Here is an 18,590-nt window from a genome sequence, read left to right as displayed (position 1 = left end):
TATATATATATAGGGGAGGGTGGAGAGAAACGGATATCTTGATTTTGGCGAAATTATTTCCGTTTTCTAGCGGATAAACTTTGAATTACTCTTCAGCAGTCAAGAACAAGGAGCGACCCGATTGGTTCACGGAATCCATGTTGATAAGTATGTTCTATTGTTTTCTTGCTTTTAATCCTTAATTTACTGGTCATTATAGTTATAAAAATTATTAACAAACAATAAGGACCGATAAGTAGTGTTCGACTGCTCATAAAAAACCGTGTACCCTCCCCCCCTTGATGTGCATGAAAGGAAGCGAAGGAAGAAGATGGCTCAATAAAGGGATCTCAAGACAAAATTTAGGGCGGGTTTCAAAGCTCAAAAAGACTCATTTCTTAAAGACCTACTGTTTTTTTTTTTTAATTCAAATATAAAAATATGAGACACGATGGCTCAGGGGATAGAAGGGTTCGCCTTCCAATGAGGTGAACGGATTCGAATCCCAGTCGATACGAATTCCGCATCCGGCTTGCACCGACCACAGTGCCGACGTAAAATATCCTCAGTGGTGGGCGGATCATGGGGGAGAGTCCCCTTGCCGTTGGGCTAACCGTGGGAGGTTCTTGTGGTCTTCCTCTCCATGCAACGCAAATGCGGGTTAGTTCCATCAAAAAATCCTCCATCAAGTCAAATTTCCCCAATACTTGATTCAGCAGTTCCCTTGTCTTCTCGATTGGATTCAAAATGACAAGGTTACGTAGTTGAACATTAGTAGTTGTAAACCCAAAAGTTTTGTCAGCTGTTCAACATAATAATAAAATATAAAATTAGAATATGAAAAACTCTTTTGAAGAAACATCCATAAACACAATATTTTTTGATTCAGTCATCCAGCTTAACAAAGACCCCAAAATACTATAGTGGTCTTGAAGTTTTTTTTATTTCGTTTCGACCTCAGACATAGTTTATAACACGCTTTGATTTGATTGAGTAAGGAATGTTTTTTAAATGGGGTGCTGCATAAGAGATTTAAATTTTTGCATCCAACCCAAGCTTGCACTTACGTTGCTACGCATCTTCTTCTTCTTTTTTTTTATTCCTCTTAATTTAATAGTTGCGTCATGCATTTTAGAGAATATCCTCTAAACAAAACAAAAAGCGAATGATTCATCAGTTTCATTATGTGTGCTTCATTTATAGGTTATTCCAATAATATACTGGATTCAATATAGGTGATACACTTGAAATATTTACTAAGAAAATCACTTTTAATGGTGTATTACTATTTCCAGGTGTTGCTTTTGTTTGTTAGACAGTAAAGTATTTACGTTACATAATTTTTTTAAAAGACTGTTAAAAAACTAAAACTATGGAATGTAACTCTCTTTTTTTTTCCCCCCGCTTGCATCTTGTATTTTTATAAAAAAATTGAAAAGCCTGATAAACATTTATCACGATATGCACCGAAGATAAAACTATGAATGATTCATTAAGAGTTCAAGAGACTGTTTTGAATGGATTGCGTCACAATGAACTAAAAATGAATTTTTCGAACGATATTTTTAATATGGATCATTTTATAGAACCCAATATTATTGAGATCAACTCTATGGTGCGAACACTAGAAAACAATGAATCGCCGCTTCCACATTTCTTGTATAATGCTGATGAATAATTTGCTTATTATTAACGAACTCACTATAGTAATGAAGATAACAAACAAAAAAATGTATGGGATGAAGAAATATATTGAAATGAAATACCTTAATGGTGGACTCCGGCAGGTTGAGAGCGGAGGCTAGTTCACACCTCCGCGGCCTCGAGACGTAGTTTTCTCGGCAGAACTCTTTCTCAAGTCTCGCCAGCTGCTCTCGGGTGAAGGCTGTACGATACCTCCGGATGGAACTCAAATCATCTGCAATTACATTTCACATCCTTTTTACTCTCCAAGAAGTTATACAAGGCAGTTATCTCAGCTATGTAAAATCTTAATTATCAGGTATTGTTTCTACTCCGATGCATTTGTTTACGCTCATTGGGTTAACATTGTCATGCTATACGTAAATGCAAATAGGAAGTCCTGAATAAAAACCCATTACTCGTATGTTTAAATATTGCGTATATACTAGTGCAAAACATGTCATTATCAAAAAACTACAGTGCGTATACTAATAGTGTAATGCTTGATATAATAAATATTCGATATTTATATAATATGTCGTCTAGTGTATCTTATCATCAAATTGACATCGTATCATTTAACCCATGGATACACGAACGTAAACGAGTGCAAACAGTCACATAAAAACAATAAAGTTGTATAGTATTACATGATCATTAAGATTTTACATAGAATCTTAGAGTGCGTCTCATACTTCAGCCTGGGACTGTTTCATCAAGAATAATGAAAAGAGAAGAAGTATTTTTAAAAACATTTACATTTTTTAAAATTTATTTACTTAAAAGAAAAACTATTAAAAAGTAGGAAAGCAAGGTAATGAAAAGATATAATCTCTTCATCAGCTCATTATATCCGCACAAAAAGGAAGTGCTCTCTAATAGTGTATCAAATAGAGCATCAATACAATAGTGTGAGGAGCACATAAAAAAACTGAAGCGAAAATCGAACACATGAAGTAAAAAATATATACGAAATAAAACATATCGAGCAAAAAACAGAAAATAAAATGTAAAGAAAATGCAGAACAAAACTTTATTAAGAAAAAGGTTGCTATAGCCCTAATATTTTAAAAGTTTCAGTTCGAAAAAAGAAAATAATAATAATATGAGCCTCAGAGCATTAAAATTAGAAAACAAAACACACATTTTTTCAAATTAAAAAAGGGACCATTGCCGTTCTAAAATTCGAAGGAATATTTGCTGAAAAACTGATTTTGTAGACAATACTATCGGCTTTTATAATTGAAACTTCCTTTGCCAAAAGATAAAAGGTATTTTTGGCCTCTCGGAAGGAATTCATTTTTTAGGAAACGAGAAAATTGCGTACAGTCGAACAGTTAAAGTAAGAAATTATAAATAATATATACGTGGAGCATCGTTTATACGACGCCGAAGGGACCACCGAAAAACGTCGTATAAACGATAACGTCGTATAATCGATTTTTACTTCTAAAACTGAAACTAACTCTGTTTTCAGTTAATTTTAATGTTTAACGTGTTGATTTACATAAATTTCTAAATTAGACAAAGCAAAACAAACAAATAACCAAAGAAGAAAAATTGCAGTGAGCAATTTGAATGTATGTTACCTTTAATTATATTTTCTTGCTATTAGTCTCTACAATGCTTTGAATAGCGAGTTGAACTTACTGCTTTCTATGATGCAATTTTAGATTTCTAATCACGGCCAAATCTAATGGCTGAAGCGCACTTGTGCAATTTGCAGGAAAAAAGAGAGCTTTTACATTTTCCAAAATAATTAGTATCGATGGGTGAGCTGGACATTGGTCGATGAATAGCAAAATTTTTCGTTTTTGCCTCTTCATAACATTGTCTAGTTTTTTCAGTCATCTAGTAAAAATTACGGTCGTCATCCAAGCATTCTTGTTAGCACCCTTTTCTGTATCATTCATGTTGGCAAATTCCGCCCTTTTTTAAAATACACAAGAAAAAATAAAAAATTAAATAAACGTGAACAAAATCTAAAAATCGACGTATAACCGATTCTGTGCGTCGTATAAACGATATATTTTTACATTAAAATGAATAGGAATGATTTGGGACCACACTAAAACGTCGTATAAATGTAAACGTCGTATAAGTGATCGTCGTATAAACGATGCTCCACTGTATATTTTTAAACTAGATAGGACATAAAATTTCAAGTTGAAAAGGGAGATGACAAATGGAAGTGGCAAAATAACTGACCAAATTATTAGACGAACTTTATAAGATTCTGTGTAAAACCTTAATATTAAGGTGATACTATACAGCTTTTTAATTGACTGAAACCGGTTTGTACTTGTTTACGTTCGTGTATCAGTGGGTTAAAGTTGACGATACATAATATAAATTTGACGATAGAATATATTACACGATATATTACACAATAAATATAGAATATTTAATAGTATATTATAGTAATTAGATGAAATTATTAGACGCAATAATGACATGATTTGCACGAGTTAATAGGCAATATTTTTATATTTAAACATGCATGTAATGGGTTTTTATTAGGGAGATTTTTTATAGACTTCTTATTTGCATTTATTTTTAGCGTATTGTATTACAATGTTAGCCCATTGATGCACGAAAGTAAGCAAGTGCAAACCGGTTTCAGTGACATAAAAGCAATACAGCTGTATAGTATCACCTAATGATTATAATTTGACAAAAAAAAACTCACAGGGCGTCTCATCATTTGGCCAGGGACTGTATTTCACAGAAAATTCAATCATGTTCACCATGTGGCAAATAGTTAAGGAGGCATTCAAGATTTAGATTTAAAAAATCATTTGTGAGTTTTACAAATGTTTTTACCTTTCGTTATTCATTTCCTCCACGCTCATTAAATCTTTGTCTCATTTTGAATGCACATTTATGCACTGAAAATAGAATGTCTTCCACTTTAGCATGACATATGGCTCAAAGGTATTTTGTTTTGAGCTTGAAAAAGGGTTTCAGGGAAGGGGGTTCAAAGAATTTTTAACACCTTCACTGATTTTCCCGAGAAAAGTCGGGTGCAGCAGAATTTGTCAGTACGTTTTGTTTCATTACGTTTACACTGACGGAAAGCAAATAGTATTGCTGATATATCGGAGGCTGATATATTACTGATACATGAATAATATTGGAAGCAAATAATATTACTTAATTTGCATAGTAAAAAGAAAAAAGACACATCATTTCACTGGCGTTTGGAAAAAATCACTTTGTGTTGTCTCCTTTTTTAAAAACTATCCTACAAAGACTACCCAAAAAATGCTTTGCAAGGCCGGGATAGCCTCGTGGGTAGGGCACTGGGCCCATGTCCAAAAGTTCGTGGATTCGATCCCCGCAGGTCGAAGACTCCCCATATAGTAAATGGTGATTGATGCACGTTACTACTTCTGTCGAGTCGCAAAGTCCTCCATGCCCATAACAAATGAATACCTCTGAGGGTCCAGGAGTTTCCTTGTCTTCTGGATGGGTTTAAAATGGCAAGGCTACAGAGTTGAACGTAGTTTTAGTCGTAAACAAAAAATTGGGTCGACTGTTTAACGACGGATACATAAAAAATAAATAAATAAATAAGGTTTTGCAAGAAATGCCGGAAAAAGAGAATACGATGATAAGTTTTCAATTTTACTGGATGCAAAATTTTGCCCAATTGCTCCCCCCCCCCTTCAGTCTTAAATTATAATTATAGCGGAAACAATCTAAACTTCATTTTTTTTTCTCTTTTTAAAAAAAATATGCATGGCTTATTTTTTATTTAATTTAAAATGAGACATTTTTTGTATAACACAAAGAATGAATCGATTATGAAAACAATTTTAGTATATATGTAAAGATGGGGTAATACCTCAGATGTTAGACCGTTTGACCCAAAGAATTTAATGTTAGATTTAACCAAGAAGTTCATTTGTATAATATACATCATTCTGGAAAAGTTATATAGTTCAGTCTTACTTTTCTTTTATATAAATGGCTTTCTTTTTCTAGATTAAAAAATCAAATGGATGGTAATAACGGGAACACATGTTTTTAACTCTTAGAGAATTTCAGTGACAGATATTTCTATCGACAATTTAAGATAATTATGCACGTCATTTACATGTGAGGTAGTTAAGGCAGTATTCAGGGGAGGGCCTTACAAAGTATGCAGTTTATAAATTATTGTTTCAAAAGAAAATGGAAGTTCTTTCCATCCCTATAAAAACTACAATTTTGTATAAAGGCTGTTCAAAAATTTTACAAAATATACTTTTTGTTGTTTGTGAATAGGTCCCGCCATACATTGTGTTCTAGGGCCCCGTATAACCTTTGCCCAGTGTTGAATGAATCCCTTCCGTTTCACTGCAACTTTCGATAGTCCATCATAGACACACATCATGGGTGGCGGTTATCGAAATGAAACAGAACTGTGAATACATATCGGACTAAATCCTTACACTTCATTAGAGTAAGAATCGCTAGCAAACGTATAATAAACTAGAATAATTTTTATAACTGTAATGTAAGGGGTGCTTTTCAAGAGCATAACGTTAAGCTTAGGTAAATGGAGCTTGAAAACCGTAAATGCACCTGTTTGTTATTCGTAGCCTGCGACCGGCATTCAAAACCGAGGCGTTGTTCTACTCATGGGATGCTGTAGGATACCGATCAGTTATTTTATAAAGTTTATATGTTATTTTCCCCTTAAAAGATGTCAAACCCCGCTATAGTGAACCTTCGAGGGACCGAAATATCGGTTCACTATAACCGGGAATTCACTCTATCCGTGCTGCAAACAATTTTAACTCATTTTTCCGCCCTTTTATGTGACACATCATTTAAATGAATGACCCATAAAAGGAAATACAAAACAGATTGAAAAAACAAATAGATGTAGCAACAAAAAACGTGTTCACTTTTATTTTTTACGACTCTTCATATTGCGTACAAAACATTTAAGGATGGGAAACTGAGATAGAAGAAGCAAACAAAAAAATGCTTATGGCTACATTCCATTCAATAGACGGTTTTAAAAATCGGTATAAGTATTTAATGTAGAAATTTCAAAATAACCAAAGAATGAAGATGAAAAATCAGTCGAGGACAGAAAAAAAGTTCATACTGTCCAATTTCCTCTCTTCTTTTGGTTCTTTGTATCCACAAAAAATAACATTATGCGTGTATAGCAAGACACGAGAGCGAACCTTTTGATCACTCTATCCGGGAGTTCACTATAACGGGGTTTGACTGTAGTATAAAACTGGAAAATTAAAATTCGTGATAAAAAAAAAAAGATGCGGTCTCATGACTATTATTAAAAATTATTACTGAAATGTTTTAGAATTAGAAATTTATAAAATGTGAAGTTGAAATGCCGTTTGGACGAATAAGGATAAGCCTATTTATGTTTGACATAAACCACTCACGACGCAGTGGCGTAGCGAGGGGTGGGCAAAGGGGGGCATCATGCCCCGGGCGCTGCTCACAAAAGGGCGCCAAATGGTCCGCAAAACAAAAAATTGCTGGATATTTTTTTTTTATTATAACTGATTTCTGGAAAATATATTTTAAATTAGTGCCAGTGTAATATAATAAATGTTAATTCATAAATATTATTCATAATATTTAATTCATAATAAATCTNCGGCGAAAGATTTTTGGCTATTGAAATAGATTGAGAATGGTGGAGTCACCTATTTACAGGTTATGAAGTGTTGACGACTGATTACACATTTTAATACGCGACTGTCAAAAATATAGAGCGCGCTATTTTCCCCAATAAATCTGATTTCTACAATATCGATATTTTATACAGTATCCGTACTTTGGTTGCCTCCATAAGAATGAGTAGTATTCTCAATAATATCGTATTCCTTAATTATCACTTTGAATAATGTTCACGATATGCACCTGTTTGTTATTCGTAGCCTGCGACCGGCATTCAAAACCGAGGCGTTGTTCTACTCATGGGATGCTGTAGGATACCGATCAGTTATTTTATAAAGTTTATATGTTTTTTTTTTTCCCTTAAAAGATAATATAGTCAAACCCCGCTATAGTGAACCTTCAGGGGACCGAAATTTCGGTTCATTATAACCGGAATTTCGCTATAACCGTTCCGCAAACAATTTTAACTCATGGTTCCATACTCCCCCCTTTTATGGCACATTATTTAAATAAATGACCTATAAAATAAAGTACAAAAATGACTGACAAATAATACGTAATAACAAAAGTGTATTCACCTTTATTTTTTATAACGCTTCGTAGAAAAAAAAAAAAAAATCTTTAGCTGATGATCAATCCCCAACATCAGGTATAGAAACACTTTCTCAGATAATTTTTCCTGAAATTATGTTACTCCGCTTTTTAATCCTGTTTAACAGAGCACATAAAAGTAGTCTCATCCAATCGCTTAACAAAATTCATCGACTTAGATTTGAAGCATTTGTTCAGATACAGGAAGATGCTTTGAATGCTGTACCCATTCAATGATTGTATTCAATAATGAATCAAGCGAGAAAATTGCTTTTGGCTGCATTCCATGCTATGGATGGTATTTTAAAAATCGGTATATGTATTTATTTTGAAGTAGAATTTTCAAAATTATTACAAAAAAATGAAGAAAATAAATCAACAGAAGACAGAAAAAAAGTTCAACTTCTTCTCTTTTTTTAGTTCACTATATCCACACTAAATAACATTATGCGTGTGTAGCAAGGTACGAGGGGGAGCATTTCGTTCATTATAACCGGGAGCTCACTATAAAGCGTGTTCACTATATTTGGGTTTAACTGTATATACATAAGAGTGTTTTTGAACACCCTGTAACAAAAAAATGTAGGAATGAATTTGTAACTCGTAACAAATACTTTGGTTATTATATGAAATAATTGCACAAAACTTCGGAAGCCTAATTTGAATATTTATGGAAATATGGACATTTTTATAAAGAGCAAATTTTTTTGCTATTGCTTTAAAAATATTCAATAAAATAAAACTAAATTTCTAGAACAATTCAAAATATCATAAATAATAATAAAGGAATAAGTTATCACTTAAAGGAATAAAATATCACTTCACAATAAAGGAAAAAAAAAATATCACTTTATTCTCATAATTTTGTAGTGAATCGTCAGTGGTAAGTAATGAGAAAAGATGTTGGATTTGAATAGTTTAAAAATTTAAAACATTTCAAGCAATTTCTAAGTAGTCTTTGTGCTTTTTAAAAGAAACTCAAAATATCATAATTCTACAAATATTTTATTTTATAAGACAAAATCAAATAGCAAATGATAACCCCTTACAAAAAACGTTCATACACCGAAGTATGATTTTTTAAGGAAAGAAAAGATGATTTTATGGGGGAATGATTCCCAAAAATGTCGTAGTCATTTTTTAATAAATCTTCTTTAATACAGTACAGAATGATATTTGGGAATAAACCCTTCATAATTTTGAAACTAATTTAAACAATTGAAATAGCAATAATTTAAATAGTAACTAATTTTAAATTGCTCTAAAAATCTTGTTTAATTTTTTTGAATTATTTTAAAGCCATAGAAAAGAAAAAATAATAATAATAATACAAAAAAATTAGCCTTTTTTTATCAAAATGTACATCTCAATAAATATCTAAGCTAGGTTTACGAAAACTTGAGCATTTATTGCATATAATAACCAAAATAATTGTTACAAGTTATAAATGTAACGCTGCTTTTTTCTGGCATAAGCTATTTTCCGTTTGTCATTCATTGTGGGTCTCTCAAAATTTAAAAACTTTAAACTTAATTGATAAGTATGAGAAATCGTATTTATAAAACGATTCTGTAAGTATCCTTTGAGAGAGATCAATGAATAGAAGTGTTTCCATTCCAATTCCTGTACATGGAGAAAGATATAAATCACTGAATATTCAGAGAAATGTTGATGCCAGAGAATCAAATGGATCGTTAATTATAATGAATAAAATTCAAAGATAAATAGGATATTGCATTCAGTCAATGTTTTTCTAATTTGGGTTGCCAATCACAATCGAAACATAAATATTTTCTTACAAATGTCGCATTATTCATATAATATCATTAGAGAGTCATTACTTAGTCAATAAAAGATTTTTTTTAAAACTAATATTTGAAGAAAAAAAATGTTCTTTCTTTTTTTTTTTTGAAGGAAGTTTTTATTAAAAGAAGCCTTTTTCAAAATTATTTAACCAATAACTCATTTCGAAATTTTTTATTTTAAGTTGGTTTACGTTTATATTGAAAACAATGATGCGTCACCAGTTATTTATACTAAGTAAATCTTTCTAAATAAATTCAATTAGCCTTGATGTGGGAGTTACTTTATCCATTTGGGGGTGGGGGTGCTCAAAATTGCATGATTCGAAACCTCAGAGAGGAATCTTCTGTTTCATATTGATTCTAAGATAAAAGTTTTTCACCGAGTAATGAGATTTAACAACGGTAAATATCATTGAGGTGTAAAATACGTTACAGATAGTAAACTCAGATATTTAAACATTTTTCATTTATTCTATAATCATTTTGATGAAATATTTTTTAAAGCTACATTATGCTATCGAAAATTTAAGTTGATTCAGTGAAGAATTAGTTTATCTACTCTAATGTCCACTTCAGTTTTGCGTTAATATTTCTACATCCGAAAAGTCATCCTAAAAAGGAGTCACTTGCATGGGAGTAAACCTGGATTTTGTTTCCAACTCCGAATGACTCTTTACTAGTCAATACTGATAATTACTGTTGCAGTTACCAAAATAAAAGAACCTTTTATTTGAACTACTAAATAAATAAAAATATGTCGAAACAAAAAACAAATAAAATTTTATTGCTTAATTTAACGAAAAAAAACGCACCTTGTGAGAAAAAGCTTCAACTGAAGGAAGAAAAGAATGTTCTACTAATTCTTTCAAAAAAAATAAATAAACGTTAAACACCAATGCAATAGGTCCATTTTTAATTTCATGCTTTTTGCCAACCTGGTTAAATATGACTCGTCAATCTTCAACAGCAAATTAAATTCTATTCTTTGAAAATAATCGTCTGCTACTATGTCAATCTTCAACAATTACTCTTTTGTCTTGAATTGGACATTACAGTTAATACAAATTATTTTTAGTCCAGCTTTCACACCCTGTTACCTTTCTCTGCCTCGCGGGGCAAAACCGGTTATACTATCGGCGGCTCTCTCCACGTCTATGTCAACGGAGGAGGGCTGAACAAAGGACAAAATTTATGGTGGGTTTCAAGGCATTATTTTCATATATTCTAGAACACCCCTTAAACAAAATGGCAGTTGTTATATAGATATAAGGAATTACATTAATAAACACTATATTTTCGTAAAGAATTTTGTATCGTTTTAGGTTATATTTTTAATAGNGGGGGGGGGGGTACAGATCACCACTCTTTTCCTCTTCCCTTCTCTCGCCTCATCCCCCCCCCTTTTAGTACAAACTTAAATACTTAAGAAATAGAAAAAGACACGTTTAAAAGCTAAAACGACAGGGAGCCATTAAGTAACCGCAAACAATCACTCAAGGATATGTTAGAAGACATAAAAAGTGTGAGAATTTGTCTGTAGGCTATCGGACCAGTCATAAAAACTTTGTCGGCAGAACTGCCCCTCTCTCCCCAAAAACTCGAAAGAATCATTTTGGATGGAACTTCTTCGATAAATACTGCCCAAAACTCGAAATCGAATTTTAAGTTTATAAAATGTCGCTCTCCAGTCTATTTTTGAACTTAGCTAACCATTCAATTCATTCATTTCGCCTTCTTATAATTTATCGGTGGCTGTTAAGAAATTCTTTTTTTTTATTTCACAAATAAGAATAGTTTTTTGGGTTAGCGAGCGCGAGAGAAATACTTTATTGAGTACGCCACTGGAAGTGAACCAAATGAATCAGTCCCTGTTTTAGTCGATTCATTTAATAGCTATTCAAATGTAATTAGGTATTTCTAAAAAGTTCATTCATATACAAAGTTTAATTTGAAGTTGAATGAAAGGAACATTTAATAATTTATATATTTTCAATACAAATACATAATATAAATCAATGAACTCTTAGCGTTTTCTTTAGACTCATCATGAGAATGAGCAAAAATGTTAAAGCATTTCAATTGAATGCAGCCTTTTAATATACGTTGAAGGAAGGATTATATCACACTGCAATAAGTGAAATGATGTGAAAACTGCTTAAGAGTTCGTTTTTCTGAAGAGGGGCAAAATTATTTGAAGTCAATTTTAAATGAATCCATTATTCATTTTCTTTTAAAAACAAATATCTATTTTCATTCGAATAAATACATGGTTCAACTCGAATGGAATCGGTTGTTAAATTCATTTAAAGACTCGTGAGGTGGTTTTTTTTCGGGCTGTTTCTTTCGGTGCTTTTTTTTGGGGGGGGGGGGATCTACCCTGAAATTTGCTATCTAAGAATGGCAAACAAACCTGTAAGAAACCGTAAATGTTTTGTTTTTTTAATTTTCCGAATTAGTAAAATGCATATTCGATGAGGGGAAAAAAATTATGCCTGCATTGAATAAAAACAAGATTTAAAAAAAAAAGTACTCTTAAATATGTCATTTCCCCCCCCCCCCCCCNTCCCCCCCCCCCCCACTTTCGTGATAGTGTAAAGAACCTTTCCTTAATCGTCTCTCTTAAAATCATCTTCTGACACTTTCCACGTTAATTGAATTGTCTGGAAGTGGTGCTCTGATAAAAAAAGAGATTATTTCATTCGCTTCGTCATTCACTTCTTTTGATGCGCATCCGAAACGAATGAATGCCAGATTATAACACTTTCAATAATGTCACCCATCCTTGAAAAGTCTGACGCCCGCACGAAACACGATGCACTCATCATTAGGAAAACAAAAAAAATATTTCTCCCGTAGTCCAGTGAAAATATTTCTTTTGGTCAGCATCGATCTATGGATCTTTTCTTTTCTTTTTTGAATGACACTCGAAATGACCAGATGAATGGACAGAGAATCTATTTTTATGAATCAAATTCCACGAATATTTTAAGGTGTGAGTCAAATTTTCCTTGTTGAAAAAAAAGGTTAAAAAAAAAATCTTTTCCTTTGGAATTAAGCAAAAATTTAGATGACGATCATTTTTGGATCATTTTAAGCTTCTTTTTATTTACTTATTTATTTTTTATGGAAACATTGTGTTTCGAAATTTCTGTGTCATTTTGGATATTTGGATATTTTACGACACTTTTACAAAAATGTCACCCCCTCCTGTTATCTAAGAATTCCTGTTATCTTTTATATCAGGGGTTTCCAACTGACACGTGGCCGGGGACCGCAATCAAAATCACCAGTCAAATGACGGGCCCGCAACTTTATCAAAATTTTATATAGGACTCTTTAAAGTTTGAAGGAACATTAAATATGAATGTCAGATTTTTATCAAGTTGTACAAAACAAAAGTATTGAATTACAAATTAAAATAAGTAGATGTTTAAAAATATTTTATAGCATATTAAAAAATTCTGGCTACAATAACTTTAATGTGCACCTATGAATTAAACAATTCATGTGCAACAGATATCAAATTGTTAAGATATTGATTGGTATGTTAAATTTCACAGAAACGAAGAAATTAGGTTTCTCTAAACGAAAGAAAAGTATTTCAAACCCATATAGATTTTTTACGACAGTTGTCTGAAAAAAAAATGACAACTAATATATTTTAGTTCACAGGAAACAAAAAAGGCTTCGTCAACCGAAATAGAAATGAATCATTTCTGTGATTCATTGGTAATAATAAAAAAGTTGAATAAATGAATAGAAAAATGAATTCAAAATATGAATTTAGATTTTTTATGTATCTTTTCAATGTGACAATTTATGTGTGTTATAAAGACATTCTGTTTTTAAGTTTCGACCCGTGGAGTGTCATGAAAAAAAAATGGCCGTCATGGGTGACAAACAGTTCTTAAATTTATTTTGCAAAAGCACTAAAAATACATATTTAACAAATACGCGTTAAGAATTCTTTTTCAATCGACGTTATAAATTGAGACATGTTCAAAAATCATACATATTGACCAGACATATTCTTCATCAGCAAAAAAGATATTTAAAAAAATAAGAATGAAATTTGCTTCAATCTGTCGTTATTATCATGATGACAGAGTTACATTCATCTAACTCATTTTTGTCATTTAAGCTACTTTTTATTCTAAAACTTTTATTAAAATAATCATAAAAACGCGAGTAGTGATCATCACGAAAAACGAGAATGGGAGTGAGTTACAATTTTATAAGGTTTTCATTTTATATTTTTAAAACATATTTTACGCAAATATGTATCTAGTCAGCGACTAAAATGGTTATTACAGAATAAGTATTGCAAATAATAAGGGAATAAAAAATGAAACATCGAAAGAAAAATAATTTTAAAACTCAAAATGTGCAAATAAAGGGTATCTGAAGAAAACGATTGAATGATCCAATGAAATAGGGTTTCATTTTATAACGAATCTATCGTTTCTCTTTCCTCACTGCTGCTTCACAAGAATTATTCAAATTATAAAACAAAGGAATGGATCACGTGATACGCCAAGCACGCACGTTTTTTTAAAATAAAAAGACACTAAAGGAACACATTCTTCTGTTTTAATACTTTCTTGGAATACATTATTAGACCCACTCTAAGATTATGATTATCAGGTAATACTATGAAGCTGTATTGTTTTTACACGGATGAAACCGGTTTACATTTGTTTACGCTCCTGTATCAATGGGTTAACATTGAAATGCAATACGTTAAAAATAAATACAAATGGGAAGTGCATGAAAAATATCCTGTATAAAAACCCATTACATATATGTTCAAATATTAAAGTATTGGCTATAAACTCGTGCTGCAAAACATGTCAATGTTACAAAACTATAGTGGGTCTAATAGTTTGATCTAATTATTATAGCATACTAATATAATACCTGATATAAAAAATATTCTATATTTATATAATATATCGTCTTATTTAACCCATCGATACACGAACGTAAACAAGTACAAACCGGTTTCATCCGAGTATAAAACAATAAATCTGATCATTACGATTTCACATAGAATCTTAGAGTGCGTTTCATCATTTGGCCAGGGAGTGTATACATATTTTTAATAATATACTTTTTATTGATTAGGAAATCATGATGAAGCTCTCTCATAAAGAAGAATATTAGAAAGACTGAAAAGATCTATAATAAAACTTGTAGAAGCAGTGGAGGGAAACATTGGGTCATTTAAAATGCAAAATGTATGCAGAGATGAATCATTTCCAACTGTGAGAAAACAAAGAAAGAACAAGCATTCCAACAGAGAATCTCTTTGCCGAACGATTTACTTGACAGAGAAAGGAAAGAACTCATCCGTACATTATTTAATATACATTGTATTCATTTTTTTTCGACTCGTCTTGAATTAAAGGGAAAGAAAAATGATACATCCATGAAAGGAATGAAAAAAGTAAATACCTTTTCTGTTTTTGTCCTCTTTCAGATCTTCCTTGATGGGTGACAATTTCCTCATCTCTTCTGCGGCGGGGTTGTTTCCACCTTGCCTCACCCTATTCAACCTCAAGTCGAATTTGCTCTTCTCCAAATCATCCTCCAGTAAACACAAATCTGAAGTTCGAAGACCCTGCTGCATCATCAACACAAATAAAAATACTCCGAGAATTCAACTGACGGATTTTCCCTCAGCACTACTCACGAGATGATTATGAAAACTCCCCTCCCACACACGCACACACCAAACTCCGCCCACCTTCTTCATTTTGGCGCGGCATTTGGCGAAAAAATGGCAGATTGGGTGAGACTCCTATTTTTGCTATGAGGTAGCTATAATGAAATGAATCGGTCCTTGAAATGGAATTCTTTAATAAACGAATCTTGATTTTATGAATAGAAATTCCAACCAATGCATGTTAAGTAAAATTGACTTTATTCACTTTGGGAAGAAAAAATATTACATTCAGAAGGAAAAAAAATTGAGGAATGGATTAATTTTTTAATGAACATATTTTAAATGTCAATGTTTTTTAGCTATAAATTATTATTATTTTTTGAAAACTAATCATTAACTGAAATTGTTAAATAAAAATGTTTTTTAGCAGGTAGATTGTGAATCATGATAATCATGATGATAATCATGTGAATCATGATCTCTCTTTTAAATCGTACCATTTATATCGCAGTAGGGAGAAGGTAGGTGAAATTTTATCGGATTTAAATATTATTTTAAAACTTTTTTAATTTCACACTTGGGGAAGAATTTTTTTTCCTTCTTCTAAAGGATTTTTTTCTCAGGCTCTCACCAGAGAGAATCAATTAGAATTTTTAGAACAGTTTTACGATGAACTACTTGAAATCTATAAAAATGTTCTGCATAGTACACAATTTATATAATACATATACACACACCCGTACGGTCGCTGAAAAAGATAATTACAAAGTGGTAGTAAATGAACAAGTAAAGTTGGAAAGATTTTTTATCGATTAAATAAATTAAACATTGAAGAGCTAAGTTAGCTAACAATTTACATATTTTTTAATTATTGATGTGTCGCTGCAGGTTGAATTTTTTTTTTTTGTAACTTTAACTTGAAGATTTAATACGAGAAACTGCTATAATGTTGTTACTGATTTCATTTTGAATCCAATCTAAAAGACAAGAACTTTTTGGAGCACTGATGAAACTAATCCACGTCACCATACCCTAGAGCTATTGAATGTAGGGGGTGTAGTGGCACAAAATCCAAAAGAGAACATCCTGTTCAAAACGCACACTTTAATTGTCGTACAACTGATAAAATAATATAACAGAATCAGATAAAAGATATCCCAGTGCAATTGGATCTCACTGTGAGGAGAGCAGGGAGTTGAATTTTTATCTACTCCAAAGCACTGGAATTCGAACCTAGGTCACTTCATCGAGTCCTCTACTCCTTGAGGGTCTCTCTCAACCCGTGACACTTTTTCTTAATGTGAAAACATTTCTTCATAAATTTACAATTAAATCGTTTTTATATTAACTATATATTATTAATTTATAATTTTAAAGTCTTATTTATTTATTGTCGCGCATTCAGTTTTAAATGATATACATGTGAGAGAGTTCAACATGCTTTCAAGACTCTTAATTGTTAGATTTTAGCACTGTACTCAATAGTTTGCTGCAAACTACTTATTTCTTGTCAATTTTAAAGCACACGGAAATATTTTTACTCCTCCATTTCATCCAGCTAATAAAGATTTTAATTTAAAACTACTCATTACGGTTCTAGTTCAGACTTGGTTTTAAAAATGGTTTTAAACAATGAGTTTTCGTTCGCTCAATCTATGTTATGCAGAAAAGTGGAGGAGAACAAAAAAAAGAAATAAAAACAATAAAAAAAAAAAAAAAATTCAACCGGTTTATCAATTCTTGAGTCATTATTGAACAATAATATCGATAGATAGATTCTCTTATACATGTTGTAGAGATTGCAAAAACGGCAAATTTTGTGTCCTGATTTCAACCAAAGAGTTAACGATAGACAAGTACTACAGTGAATATAAAAATAAAGGAAACGGCCTGAATAGCCTTACTTCTAATGATCGGATTTTCATCGACTATAACTCAATCTTAATCCTTCGAGGGTTGACCNGCTTGACTTCGGTGATCTGCTGCGAACCGTGTCTTAATGATCAGTCCACTGCGGGACCTTAATCCTTCGAGGGGTGACCTCAAATATGTAAATTAGTCAGTGCAGATCATGTTTTACGTTAGAAAATAAGACATATAAACACACTTTTTCTGAATAAACATGTTTTTTTTCGACGGATTAGGATTTCTGACCCCCCGCCAGAAAAAAAAATACTGATATAGGGGGGGAGTCACAATCTGGGAAATATAATTATAATAGTTTGGATCCCTTAATCTTTATTTAACTTTTTGTGCATTTCACTATAATATCCCTTAGAACTTTTTAAGCGAACTGATTTTTTTTTTACACAATTATAAAGTTTGTTTATCTAAAAAAAATTAAGAACAAACAATAACTTTTAATAATTGCTCGTCGTATTTTACTATTGCATTTAATAATGAACAAAAGAAAAATGTTCGATTTAAAAAGGTATGAAAATTTTTGCATCCTTTTAGATAATGTAATTTTAACGCCAATTTTATTAATATAATATAATTAAATATAATCTAATTAGATATAATATAATAAAACAAAAGATAATTAAAATAATGCAAAATAAAAAAGTTGAACGACATCAATCGAATAGCTCCAGAGAAATCGATTTTTAAATTTCTCTAAAACACATTATTTTGTACAGAATTATCTTAGGAAAACTGAATTTCATAATTGCGTGCGAAAATGTTTCGATTAGCTTAAAAAGTTCTCGAGTTAATCTGAAATACGCAAAAAGTAAAATTATCATTTAAGAGGTTCAAACTTTGGATCGCACTCCAAACTATTGGGACCCTATTTTTTCCTGATTGCGGCTTGTCTCGGGGATCAGAAATCCAAATTCCTTGAAAAAAATATGCGTTTATAAAGAGAAAGAAGAATATATTTTTCTACTTTTTAGAACAGTTCAGACGCATAGTTCTGAAATTGTTATCTCGAAAACTCGCTATCTCGAAAATTAGAAATTTTCTTAGCGTCTCTTCAACTTAGAGATATTAAGAGTACACCGTATATTGATTTATTTACAATATTTCAGTCTTTATTATATATATATNTTGTATCAAAAGTAATACTGCAGTGCAAGTGCTTTTAACAGTTTTATATATATATATATATATATATAAATAAAATAACAGAACGAATTCTGAGCGATTACCCATGTGATCAAATTGCTTCACGATCAGCCAGTTAGAAGCATTGTCGGAAAGTTCCATGCATAATTTTGTGT

At 31.6% G+C, this 18,590-nt stretch overlaps 1 protein-coding gene across 1 annotated transcript in view; it reads right to left on the bottom strand.

Moving 5' to 3' along the window:
- LOC107443967 (homeobox protein XHOX-3) overlaps positions 1 to 15,398 on the bottom strand; it is an 18,642-nt gene extending 3,244 nt beyond the window's left edge. The window contains exons 1-2 of the mRNA XM_016057996.3: positions 15,159 to 15,398; positions 1,746 to 1,897 (exon numbers count right to left, since the gene is read on the bottom strand). Coding sequence (XP_015913482.1) covers positions 1,746 to 1,897; positions 15,159 to 15,336 — 330 coding nt within the window. The 5' untranslated portion in view covers positions 15,337 to 15,398. The remainder of the gene's footprint in view (positions 1 to 1,745; positions 1,898 to 15,158) is intronic.
- Positions 15,399 to 18,590: the final 3,192 nt, after the last annotated feature.

This window comes from Parasteatoda tepidariorum, chromosome 6 (assembly GCF_043381705.1).
Source record: "Parasteatoda tepidariorum isolate YZ-2023 chromosome 6, CAS_Ptep_4.0, whole genome shotgun sequence".
Taxonomy (NCBI): Eukaryota; Metazoa; Arthropoda; class Arachnida; order Araneae; family Theridiidae; genus Parasteatoda; species Parasteatoda tepidariorum.
This window is presented reverse-complemented; position numbering and strand designations above follow the sequence as displayed.